Source organism: Somniosus microcephalus, chromosome 29, assembly GCF_052327205.1.
Source record: "Somniosus microcephalus isolate GS21.2 chromosome 29, FLI_Smic_1.0, whole genome shotgun sequence".
In the NCBI taxonomy this organism is placed as follows: domain Eukaryota; kingdom Metazoa; phylum Chordata; class Chondrichthyes; order Squaliformes; family Somniosidae; genus Somniosus; species Somniosus microcephalus.
The window spans coordinates 6,570,405-6,583,846 of record NC_141015.1 but is presented as its reverse complement, the minus strand read 5'-3'; the positions used below and the strand labels follow the sequence as shown (position 1 = coordinate 6,583,846).

The following is a 13,442-nucleotide window of genomic DNA, read 5'->3' as shown; positions in this document are numbered from 1 at the left end:
ATGGTGAATTTATTAAATTAATTAAATTTTCGTTAGGAAAATATTGGCGGGCTTTTTGAAATTAAAAAATCGTTGGCGGTCTGACTTGAGAACAGTTATTTCCACTCACTTTTCATTGGCGGGAAAAGCAGACTGTGATTGGTCACCGGAAAGCACCAATGAAATTCACCACAGTGCGACCAATCAGAAGTTCGCTATCTGCATTCCTCCAGAAGGTATAAGAAAGGCAGATGTGGGAGGAGATTTTCATTCTTTCTATTACCGTATTGATTGTGGAAATGTCTGGAAGAGGAAAAACCAGCGGTAAAACTCGGGCCAAAGCCAAGTCTCGCTCATCCCGGGCCGGACTGCAGTTCCCTGTGGGCCGTGTTCACAGGCACCTGCGAAAGGGTAACTACGCTCAGCGTGTGGGTGCCGGAGCCCCGGTGTACATGGCTGCTGTGCTCGAGTATCTGACCGCTGAAATCCTGGAGCTGGCCGGCAACGCGGCCCGGGACAACAAGAAGACCCGCATCATCCCCAGACACCTGCAGCTGGCCATCCGCAACGACGAGGAGCTCAACAAGTTGCTGGGAAAGGTGACCATCGCTCAGGGCGGGGTGCTGCCTAATATCCAGGCGGTGCTGCTGCCCAAGAAAACCAGCACCGCCAGCTCCAAGAGCAAGTAAAGCGCACAAGATTCAAACTAATAACCCAAAGGCTCTTTTCAGAGCCACCCACATTATCTTTGAAAGGGCTGGTTACTGTTCTGTTCTATGGGTCACAATTACCTCAGATCTAAATTAACATGTTAAATCTTTAATTCTGCTTTGAAATTCACAGATTCGCCCATTAAGTTATCTATCCCTCACTCACCTGACAATCAAACGCTGCCACACATACAGAGTAACATACAATTGGTATCCTGTATGAACTTGTGAGTGAGTGGTAGTGCATTTCCTATACTCACCTGTCAATCCCACAATGAGACAGTACCAGAGAGTGACAGATAAAGTATCTAGTTTAGCCTCACCAGACAATTTAAAAAGTCACATTGTACTAGACAGTGTAAGATACAGTATCTGTCGTTTTTCAACAGCCAATTTGCCATTGACAATGCAGAGAGTGACAGATGCGTTGTCTATCATATGCACATTTGTCAATCCCGCACGAACACACTGCAAGAGAGTGACAGATACAGTATCTGTCCCATATTCAGCAGTGAATCTCACCTTGCCACATAGTACCAGAGTGACAGAGGAAGTGTCTATCCCACACTCAATGATCAACCACAATGTTCACACTAAAATCGGGTGAGTGCGGGCATCTGCTTTTAATGGTTGTTTGGAGTTTTCAGCTTGACCAATAAACTACTTGGCAATGGTTTTAAGCGGAACATAAACACAGTGCTGAGGTATCTGTCGAAATCAAAATGGTTTCTGCTGAATCATTGCTCGCTTTCAGCCAGTAGATGACAAAGACGTCTAATAGTTTGGAGAGTGCGGATTGTGTCCACACATCCAGACCGCCGTGAGTCAGGTGCTGCCCGGGGAGGCTGGGAGGAGACAGAATCAGAGTGACAGGCAGAGCAGAGACAGCGTCCTCTGAGCTTCAACTCCGCCTCCAGCTTTCAGGCTTCAGCATTGAAATATTTGCCTGCTGCTCCCCCTCTCCCCGCACAGTGTTTAAAGCGACAGGAAGGGCCCATGCGAGCTCCTCTCCCCCAGCTCTGCCAGCGGGGGCCGTTTCCTCTGTGCTCGGCTGATGATCGCTGAACACATCAGGGAGCGGAGATATCACGGGCCCGAGTAAGGGAGCAAACAGCAGCCTCCTCACAGCAGCACATCGCATTGGGACTGTGTCCACAGATGGGCTTTGAGTCGGGGCAAGTTCATCGGAAGCCGGGGATTGTCTGTAAGAGACAGATTGGAACAGGAACTAGTTCCGGAACATGGAGTGAGTGGGGGAAGGGAGAGGCCATTCTCGGGCTGTGTGTGTACAGTGTAAGGTAACATAGAAATTAAATCACCTCGCACTTTCAAATCATTGCTGCTTTCTCCAAATCAGCAGTGAATGTTCCTGATTCAGTTCCAATCTCACCGTGTCTGTTGTTATTGTTCAGTGAACAAGGAAACACAGCCTGACAGTGAGGATGTGCGGAGATTCACAACGTGCATCGATTGCAGGCAGCAGGTGAGAAGTGTGAAAGAACACATTTCAAAAATCGGTTATTTGCTTTTGAGTTCTCCAGAACCGTGTTGCTGATGATCGAGAGATACATTGTGGCTCCCTCAGATACATCAGCATCCAGGCTCTGAGACACTCTGTTAACTATTCAGGCCCTCAACTCGTTTTCAATATACTGGAAAAAATAGATGTGCAGCCCAGCTACCTATGGAATTATTCCAGGAAGCGATCCACCATTGTACACCTGCTCCCGTGGGAGTGGGAGATATAAAGCTGGAGTGTGCCAATCGGATGTCCCATTCATGGTCCAGTGCTGGGTTTGGGTTGTGTCTGGATGCTGATAAGATCATAAGATAAGAAATAGGAGCAGGAGTAGGCCAATTGGCCCCTCGAGCCTGCTCCGCCATTCAATAAGATCATGGCTGATCTGATCCTAACAGCCAATCCACTATCACAGAACCATCTCCTGAATCTAACAGAATTAGACACACGAAATAGGAGCAGGATCAGGCTACACGGCCCTTGGGCCCGCTCCGCTACCCACAGGGCCATGACCGATCTGAACCTAGACTCATGTCCAAATTCCTGCCCGCTCCCCGTAACCCTTAATTCCCTTTACTTCTAGGAAACTGTCTATTTCTGTTTTAAATTTATGTAATGATGTAGCTTCTACAGCTTTTTGGGGCAGCATATTCCATGGACCTACCACCCTCTGAGTGAAGTAGTCCCTCCTCATCTCAGTTTTGAAAGAGCAGCCCCTTATTCTAAGACTATGCCCCCACTTCTAGTTTCACCCATCATCGGGAACATCTTCCCCGCATCCACCCGATCCAACCCCTTCACAATCTTATATGTTTCAATAAGATCGCCTCTCATTCTTCTGAACTCCAATGAGTAGAGTCCCAATCTACTCAACCTCTCCTCATATGTCCATCCCCTCATCCCCGGGATTAACCGAGTGAACCTTCTTTGTACTGACTCGAGAGCAAGTATGTCCTTTCTTAAGTATGGACACCAAAACTGTACGCAGTATTCCAGGTGCGGTCTCACCAATACCTTGTACAACTGAAGCAATACCTCCCTATTTTTATATTCTATCCCCCTAGCAATGAAAGCCAACATTCCATTGGCCTTCTTAATCACTTGCTGCACCTGCATACTAACCTTTTGAGTTTCGTGCACCAGGACCCCCAAATCCCTTTGTACTTCAGTACTTTCCAGTTTCTTGCCATTAAGATAATAACTTGCTCTACGATTTTTCCTGCCGAAGTGCATAACCTCACACTTTCCAGTATTGTATTCCATCTGCCAAATCTCTGCCCACTTACTTAGCCTGTCGATGTCCCCTTGCAGGTTTTTTATGTCCTCCTCACTCACTACTTTCCCTCCCATCTTAGTATCATCTGCGGAAAAAGGAAGACATGTCGGAAGCACTGGTGTGGAAGGTGGCATCGTCGGAGCAGATACGGCAGAGATGGAGAAACTGGGAGAATGGAATGGAGTCCTTACAGGAGGCGGGGTGGGAGGAAGTGTAGCCCAGGTAGCTGTGGGAGTCAGTGGGCTTGTAGTGAATATTGGTCGATAACCTATCCCCAGAGATGGAGACGGAGAAGTCGAGGAAGGGAAGGGAAGAGTCAGAGATGGACCATGTGAAGGTGAGGAAGGGTGGAAATTGGAGGCAAAGTGAATGAAATTGTCTAGTTTGGGGCGAGAGCAGAAAACGGCACCGATACAGTCATCAATGTATCGGAAAAAGAGCTAAGGGAGGGGAGCTGAGTCGGACTGGAACAAAGATTGTTTGACATATCCCACGAAAAGGCAGGCATAGCTAGGACCCATGCGGGTACCCATGGCAACACCTTTGATTTGGAGGAAATGTGTGGAGTTAAAGGAGAAGTTGTTCAATGTGAGAACAAGTTCAGCCAGGCGGAGGAGGGTGGTGGTGGATGGGGACTGGAGGGGCCTCTGTTCAAGGAAGAAGTGGAGCGCCCTCCGGCCATCCTGGTGGGGGATGGAGGTGTAGAGGGATTGTACGTCCATGGTGAAAAGGAAGCGGTTGGGGCCAGGAAACTGGAAACTGTTAAAGTGGCAGAGGGCGTCGAAAGAGTCGCGAATGTAGGTGGGAAGAGACTGGACAAGGGGAGAAAAGATAGAGTCGAGATAGGAAGAGATAAGTTCCGTGGGGCAAGAACAGGCTGAAATGATGTGTCTACCAGGGCAGTCCTGTTTGTGGATCTTGGGAAGGAGGTAGAAGCGGGCTGTGCGGGGTTGGGGAACTATGAGGTTGGTGGCAGCGGGGGGAAGATCTCCAGAGGAGATGAGGTCAGTGACAGTGGTTTGATGTTCGGCAGTGGGGTCATGGTCCAGGTGGAGGTAGGAGGAGGTGTCGGAGAGTTGGAAGCCGGGAATTGTTTGTAAGAGACAGATTGGAACAGGAACTAGTTCCTTAACATGGAGTGAGTGGGGGAAGGGAGAGGCCATTCTCGGGCTGTGTGTGTACAGTGTAAGGTAACATAGAAAGTAAATCACCTCGCACTTTCAAATCATTGCTGCTTTCTCCAAATCAGCAGTGAATGTTCCTGATTCAGTTCGAATCTCACCGTGTCTGTTGTTATTGAACAGTGGATCGGAGCCTGAGAGTGAGGATGTGAGGAGTTTCACAAAGTGCATCTATTGCAGGCAGCAGGTGAGAAGTGTGAAAGAACACATTTCAAAAATTGGTTATTTTGTTTCGGTGCGTTGAGTTCTCCAGAACTGTGTTGCTGGTGATTGGGAGATACATAGTCGCTACATCAGGTACATCAGGATCCGTGCTCTGAGACATTCTGTTAATTACACAGGCCCTCAACTCGGTTTCAATGGAATGATAGAGCCATAATCATAGAGTCATAACGGCACAGAAGGAAGCCATTCGGCCCATCGAGTCTGTGCCATCTCTCTGCAGAGCAATCCAGTCAGTCCCATTCCCACGCTCTATCCCCGTAGCCCTGCAAGTTTATTTCCCTCAAGTGCCTATCCAGTCTCCCCTTGAAAACATTGAGTGTGTCCGCTTCCACCACTTCCGTCGGCAGCGAGCTCCAGGTCCTCAACACTCGCTGCGTAAAAATGTTTTTCCTCACACCACCGCCCCCGCCCCATCCCTTGCCCAAAACCTCAAATCTGTGTCCCCTAGTCCTGGTACCATCAACTAGTGGGAACAGCCTTTCCCCGTCTAGCCGATCCAAACCCGCTATAATCTTGTACACCTCTATCAAATCACCCCTCAACCTCCTTTGCTCTAATGAAAGTAATCCAGCATCTCCAACCTTTGCTTGTAGCTAAGATTCCCAATCCGCAGAACTTTTTGATAAATCTCCTCTGCACCCTCTCAAGGGCCTTCACATCCTTCCTAAAGTGTGGTGACCAGAACAGGACGCAATTCTCCAGTTGTGGCCTAACCAGCGCTTTATAATGATTCAGCATAACTTCTCTACATTTGTACTCAATACCTCTATTTATGAAACCCAAGATCCCATATCCTTTGCTAACCACTATCTCAATATGTCCTGCCACCTTCAGGGACCTATGCCCATTAACTCCCAGGTCCCTCTGTCCCTGCACATTCTTTACAATTGTGCCAATACGTGTATATTGCCTCTCCCTGTTTCCTCTGCCAAAATGCATCACCTCACACTTCTCTGTTTAAATTCCATCTGCCACTTGTCTGTCCATTCTGCCAATCTTTCTATGTCCTGTTGCAGTCGATTGGTATCATCCTCACTCTATGGCACACCCCCACATGAGGTGTGAATTGCAAATTTAGAAATGTTACTTTGTATTCCAATTTCCAGGTCATTTATAAATATAATAAAGAATGCAGTGGCCCCAGCACTGACAGTTGGTGAACACTACTGTCTACCATCCTTCTCTCGGAATAACAGCCATTTACCACAACTCGCTGTTTTCTGTCCATAGACTGAAAACAATTGCTTGTACAGACCAGGTACCTGTGGTTATATTCCAGGAAGCCTTGCGGAATTTGATAGGTAATCCAATGGGACTGGGAGATATAAACCTGGACTGTGGCAATAGGGTCGTCCCATTCATGGTCAAATGCTGGGGTTGGTTTGTGTCTGGATGCTGATAACTTACTATAGAACCATTCTACACACCTGCTGTGGAGAATCGGAGTCCCACTGTATTGCAGTGAGATCAGACCACGACACAATTTGTATCGCAGTTTCCTCTCCCCAGATACTTTACTTTGTTATCATAAACAAACACATTAATTATTAATTTATTTTTATATTCTACCCACAACTGTCCATATTGTATAACTAATTCTGTTCTCATATTATAATTCTCGGAGTAAAATACTTCACTGAGCCAGAATAAATGTGATCTTTCCTCCACACGGAACAGGAGGATCAGTGCAGGCAGCTCCTTCTCACACACAGTAAGTACATTATCACTCACAGAAAGACAGATTGAGATTGAATCACAATCACTTACTGTAACTGAGATTGACTGACAGATACAGATGAAGACCCACACTCAACTACCAGAGATAGACAGTTACTGAGTAAAATCCACACTCCCATACTAGACACAGACAGATAGACAGAAACTGAAGCTCACATAGCAGATACAGACAGGTAGAGAGTGAAATCCACAGTCACTCACCAGAAACTGACGGGTACAGATTACATCCAATGAGAAGCTGATGGGTACAGGACAAAATTCCACTCACATACCAGAAACAGACAGACACAGGACAAACCTCACTCACATACCAGAATCTGACTGGTACAGGACAAAATGCTCCTCACATAACAAAAACTGACAGGTACAGGACAAAATCCCCCTCACATAACAAAAACTGACAGGTACTGGACAAAATCCCCCTCACATACCAGAAACTGACAGGTACAGGACAAAATCCCCCTCACATAACAAAAACTGACAGGTACAGTGGAAAATTCACTCACATACCAGAAACTGACAGGTACGGGACAAAATCCCCCTCGCATACCAGAAACTGACAGGTACAGTGGAAAATTCACTCACATACCAGAAACTGACAGGTACTGGACAAAAACCCATGCACATACCAGAAACTGACTGGTACAGGAAAAAAAACCCACTCCCATATCAGAAATGGACATGTACAGTACAAAATCCCACTCACATACAAGATAATGGCAGCTACATTACTAAATCTCACCCACATATCAGAAACTGTCAGATACAGAACAAAACCGCAATCATATATCAGAAACTGATATTTACAGGACAAATCCTCCCTCACATTTCAAAATCTGGCAGGTACAGGACAAAACCACACTCGCATGTCAGAAACAGGTCAAAACCACATTCACAAATGAGAAATTGACAGGAAGAGGTCAAAACCCCGCTCACATATCAGAAACTGCCATATACAGGACAAAACATCACTCACATACTGGAAATTGACAGGTACAGAACAATACCCCTCTCACAGATCAGAAACTGACAGCTACAGGAAAAAAGAACAATAACATAAAGAAACTGCCATATACAGGACAAAACCCCACTCACGTACCAGAAGCTGACAGGTACAGGACAAAACCCACTCACATACCAGAAACTGACAGGTACAGGACAAAACCCACTCACATACCAGAAACTGACAGGTACAGGACAAAACCCCACTCACGTACCAGAAACTGACAGGTACAGGACAAAACCCCACTCACATACCAGAAACTGACAGGTACAGGACAAAACCCACTCACATACCAGAAACTGACAGGTACAGGACAAAACCCCACTCACATACCAGAAACTGACAGGTACAGGACAAAACCCACTCACATACCAGAAACTGACAGGTACAGGACAAAACCCACTCACATACCAGAAACTGACAGGTACAGGACAAAACCCACTCACATACCAGAAACTGACAGGTACAGGACAAAACCCACTCACATACCAGAAACTGACAGGTACAGGACAAAACCCACTCACATACCAGAAGCTGACAGGTACAGGACAAAACACACTCACATACCAGAAACTGACAGGTACAGGACAAAACCCCACTCACATACCAGAAGCTGACAGGTACAGGACAAAACCCACTCACATACCAGAAACTGACAGGTACAGGACAAAACCCACTCACATACCAGAAGCTGACAGGTACAGGACAAAACCCACTCACATACCAGAAACTGACAGGTACAGGACAAAACCCACTCACATACCAGAAACTGACAGGTACAGTACAAAACCCACTCACATACCAGAAACTGACAGGTACAGTACAAAACCCCACTCTCAAACCAGAAAGACAGGTACAGGACAAAACCTGACTCACATATCAGATACTGACATTTACAGGACAAAGACCGACTCACATGTCAGAAACTGAGAGGTACAGGAGATAACCCCACTCACATACCAGAAACTGAGAGGTACAGGATATAACCCCACTCGCATGACCAAAACTGACAGGTACAGGATATAACCCCACTCACATACCAGAAACTGACAGGTACAGGATATAACCCCACTCACATACCAGAGACTGAATAGTACAGGATATAACCCCACTCACATACCAGAGACTGATAGGTACATGAGAAACCCAATTCATATACCAGAAACTGACAGGAACAGGAAAAAACCTAATTCACATAACTGAAACTGACAGGCAAATGCATATCCACACTCACATAACAGAAACTGACAGGTACAGGATAAAAACCCCACTCACAGATCAGAAAGTGACAGCTATAGTACAAAACCCCACTCACATGACAGAAGCTGACAGGTAGAGGACAAAAGCCCACTAACATACCAGAAACAGACAGGTACAGGACAAAACCCATATCACAGATCAGAAACTGACAAGTAAAGGACAAAATCCCACTCACGTATCAGAATCTGACAGCTATAGGAAAAATGAACACTAACATAAAGAAACTGCCAGGTACAGGATAAAGCCCCATTTACTTACAAGGAACTGATTGGGGTTTTGTTCTGTACCTATCAGGTACCAGAAACTGACAGCTACAGGAAAAAAAACACAAACATAAAGAAACTGATAGGTACTGGACAAAACCCCACTCACATACGAGAAACTGACAGGTACAGGACAAAACTCCACTCACAAACCAGAAACAGACAGGTAGAGGACAAAATAACAACAGAAAATGCTGGAAAAACTCAGCAAGTCAGGCAACATCCGTGGAGAGAAATTTGAGTTGACGTTTCGGGTTTGACCCTTCTTCCAAAACCCGACTCACATATCAGATACTGACATTTACTGGACAAAGACCCACTCACATATCAGAAACTGAGAGGTACAGGACAAAAGCCCTCTCAAATACCAGAAACTGACAGGTACAGGATATAACCCCATTCACATACCAGAGACTGATAGGTACATGAGAAATCCCAACTCATATGCCAGAAACTGACAGGTACAGGACAAAACCGCACTCACAGATCAGAAAATGGCAGCTATAGTACAAAACCCCACTCACATACCAGAAACTGACAGGTACAGGAGAAAACCTCACTCACATAACAGAAACTGACAGGCAAATGCACATCCACACTCACATAACAGAAACTGACAGGTAGAGGACAAAACCCCACTGACATACCAGAAACTGACAGGTCCAGGAAAAAAATCCAATCATATATCAGAAACTGACAGGTGCAGGAAAAAAACACCACGAACATACCAGAGAATGACAGGTAGAGGACAAAACCCCACTCACATACCCGCGGGGTGCTGAAGGTTTTCCTGGAGAATATGATCAGGGATGCGGTGACCAACACTGAGCATGCCAAGCGCAAGACGGTCAATGCCATGGATGTGGTGTACGCTCTGAAACGGCAGGGCTGCACTCTCTATGGATTCGGCGGCTGAACAACTCGACCCTTTCCACCAAACACAACACAAAGGCTCTTTTAAGAGCCACCCACCGCCTCACAGAGAGAGCAGCGACCTGGGAGGGAGGGTAGACAGTTGATTTACATTGTGATCGGTGTAGATCTATATTTTACTCCAAGTTCTATATTCTGGTGTGTGGATGTTTTAAATCAACATAGGCACGATGGGCTGAATGATCTTTATTCACAGAATCGTAGACATTTACGGTACAGAAGGATTCAGCACAAAAAATATCTATGCTGCCCAATCCCACTTTCCAGATCTTGGTCCTTAGCTTTTCAGTTTATGACACTTCAAGGGCGTAACATCTAGTTTTTAAATATGATGAGGGTTTCTGCCTCTACCACACTTTCAGGCAGAATGTTCCAGACCCTCAACAACCTATGGGTGAAAAAAGTTCTGCTCAATTCTCCTCTACTTCTACCAATTATTTTAAATCTTTACCCCCTGGTGATTGATCTCTCTGCTAAGGGAAATAGGTCTTTCCTGTCCACTCTATATAGGCCCTTCATATACACATCAATCAAGTCTCCTCTCGGCCTGCTAATGTGCGGAATCGTTCTGTGATTCTATAAAAGGACGATATCCCGAATGAATAATTCGACTATATTAATGCTGCGACTTCCTCTGAAAAGAGCCGTTGCTTTGTTTTGTGCTTTTACAGTGCGTTGTGAAATTTATTTGCTATTTTACCTTCCGACACCCCGTGCTTGGCCAGCTCCCGGGCAGCACCAGGCTCACGGCGGTCTGGATGTGTGGACACAATCCGCACTCTCCAAACTATTGGAGTTTGGTGCCATCTCCTGGCCGCCAGCCAGTGGTGCAACAGGAAAACCATTCCTCAGTAACTATTTTAAACTGGAGAGAAATAACCTGAACATTTTGTTTCCGTTCAGCCTAAGATGATTGCAAAGTGTTTTACACGTCCTGACTAAAGCTCCAAAGACCTATGGCGAATGATCTGTAAATACAGCGTCTAACATTTTAAAATTAGGGCGATGAATTTATCGTGGTGTGGCTCGCTGCCCTCCCTCGTGAGTTCATTGAAGTTCGATTCGAGGCATCGCAACCAGGCTCCTTTTAACACAGTTTAGGTCACCCTATCGCAGTTTATAGCAGATGCATTGCTGGACATCTTCCAAAATTCTATAGGGTCTGGAACAGTTCCCATGGATTGGAGGATAGCTAATGTAACCCCACTATTTAAAAAAGGTGGTAGAGAGAAAACGGGGAATTACAGACCGGTAAGCCTGACATCGGTAGTGGGGAAATGCTAGAATCCATTATAAAAGATGTAATAGCAGAGCACATGGAAAACAGTGACAGGATCGGACAAAGTCAACATGGATTTACAAAAGGTAAATCGTGCTTGACTAATCTACTGGAATTTCTTGAGGATGTAACTGCTGGAATAGATAAATGAGAACCAGTGGATGTGGTGTATTTGGACTTTCAGAAGGCTTTCGATAAGGTCCCACATAAGAGATTAGCGTGCATAGTTAAAGCACATGGGATTGGGGGTAAGGTACTGTCTTGGATAGAGAACTGGTTGGCAGACAGGAAGCAAAGAGTTGGAATAAACGAGTCCTTTTCCGAGTGGCAGGCAGTGACTAGTGGGGTACTGCAGGGATCGGTACTAGGACCCCAGCTATTCACAATATATATAAATGATCTAGACGAGTGAACTAGATGTAATATCTCCAAGTTTGCAGATGATACAAAGCTGGGTGGGTGCGTGTGCTGTGAGGAGGATGCAGTGAAACTCCAGTATGATTTGGACAGGTTGAGTGATTGGGCAGATGCATGGCAAATGCAGTATAATGTGGATAAATGCGAGGTTATCCATTTTGGTATCAAAAACAGGAAGGCAGATTATTATCTGAATGGCAATAGATTGGGAGAAGGGGAAGTACAACGCGACCTGGGGGTCATTGTGCACCAGTCGCTGAAGGTAAGCATGCAGGTGCAGCAGGCGGTTAAGAAGACAAATGGTATGTTGGCCTTCATAGCGAGAGGATTCGAGTACATGAGCAAGGATGTCTTGCTGCAGTTGTACAGGGCCTTGGCGAGACCACACCTTGAGTATTGTGTGCAGTTTTGGTCACCTTATCTGAGGAATGCCGTTCTTGCCATGGAGGGAGTGCAGCGGAGATTCACCAGATTGATACCTGGGATGGCAGGAATGACTTATAAAGAGAGATTGGGTCGATTAGGTTTATACTCGCTAGAGTTTAGAAGAATGAGGGGATCTCATTGGAACTTATAAAATTCTAACAGGACTAAACAGACTAGATGCAGGAAGGATGTTCCTGATGGTGGGGGAGTCCAGAACCAGGGATCACAATCTAAGGATAAGGGGTAAGCCATTTAGGACTGAGATGAGGAGGAATTTCTTCACCCAGAGAGTGGTGAACCTGTGGAATTCTCTACCACAGAAGGCAGTTGAGGCCAATTCATTAAATATAATCAAGAAGGAGTTAGATATATTTCTTAAGGTTAAAGGGATCAAGGGATATGGGGAGAAAGCAGGGACAGGGTACTGAATTTGGATGATCAGCCATGATCTCATTAAATGGCGGAACAGGCTCGAGGGGCCGAATGGCCTACCCCTGCTCCTATCTTCTGTGTTTCTATGTTTCCCTTTGTTCTCAGACACGTTCATTTACAGCGCCTGCCGACGAATTAAGAGCTTGTTCTACGGGTAAGACTCAGATTCCAGTCACATCGTTCTCTCTCAAGGCATTTTCAGGTTTTAAAAATAACTGTTGGGGGTTTATTAACCCGAGACTTCTTGCAGTGTAACAGCCCAGAATGGGAGTTCTAACAGAGACCGGAACGGGGGCAGTTTGAACACTGTCCCTCTTCTCTTTTCACAGGGCTCCCGCTTCTGTTTTCACTCCCGCCTGTGCAAAGGATCCATCGATAATTATTGAAACCTCACTTTTACAAAGATTGAGCTGGAATGTGTCCGCTTACAGAACCAATGGTGGTTGATTCCCGCCCGTTACATTCTGAAATTGAACAGGCTGATTGTCACAGCCCGGACTGTCCAAGGGAAATATGGAATAAGACAAACGGGAATAAAACGTGCTTGGAAATCTTTGGCTAATGGTGAATTTATTAACATAATCCTCAATTTAAAAATTATTGGCGGGGATTTTGAAATTTAAAAAATCGTTGGCGGTCTGACTGTTGAGGCAGTTATTTCCGACCTCTTTTCATTGGTGGGAAAAGCAGATTGTGATTGGTCACAGGAAAACACCAATGAAATTCACCACAGTGCGACCAATCACAAGTACGCTGTCTGCATTCCTCCAGAAGGTATAAGAAAGGCAGATGTGGGAGGAGA

At 45.7% G+C, this 13,442-nt stretch overlaps 1 protein-coding gene across 1 annotated transcript; it reads left to right on the top strand.

Annotated features, from left to right (window-relative positions):
- Window positions 1-250: 250 nt before the first annotated feature.
- On the top strand, window positions 251-703 carry LOC147098442 (histone H2A type 2-C-like). The gene has a single exon (XM_085970067.1). It carries the CDS (start codon window positions 279-281, stop codon window positions 666-668), a length of 390 nt encoding a protein of 129 aa, XP_085826193.1. The 5' UTR covers window positions 251-278; the 3' UTR covers window positions 669-703.
- Window positions 704-13,442: the final 12,739 nt, after the last annotated feature.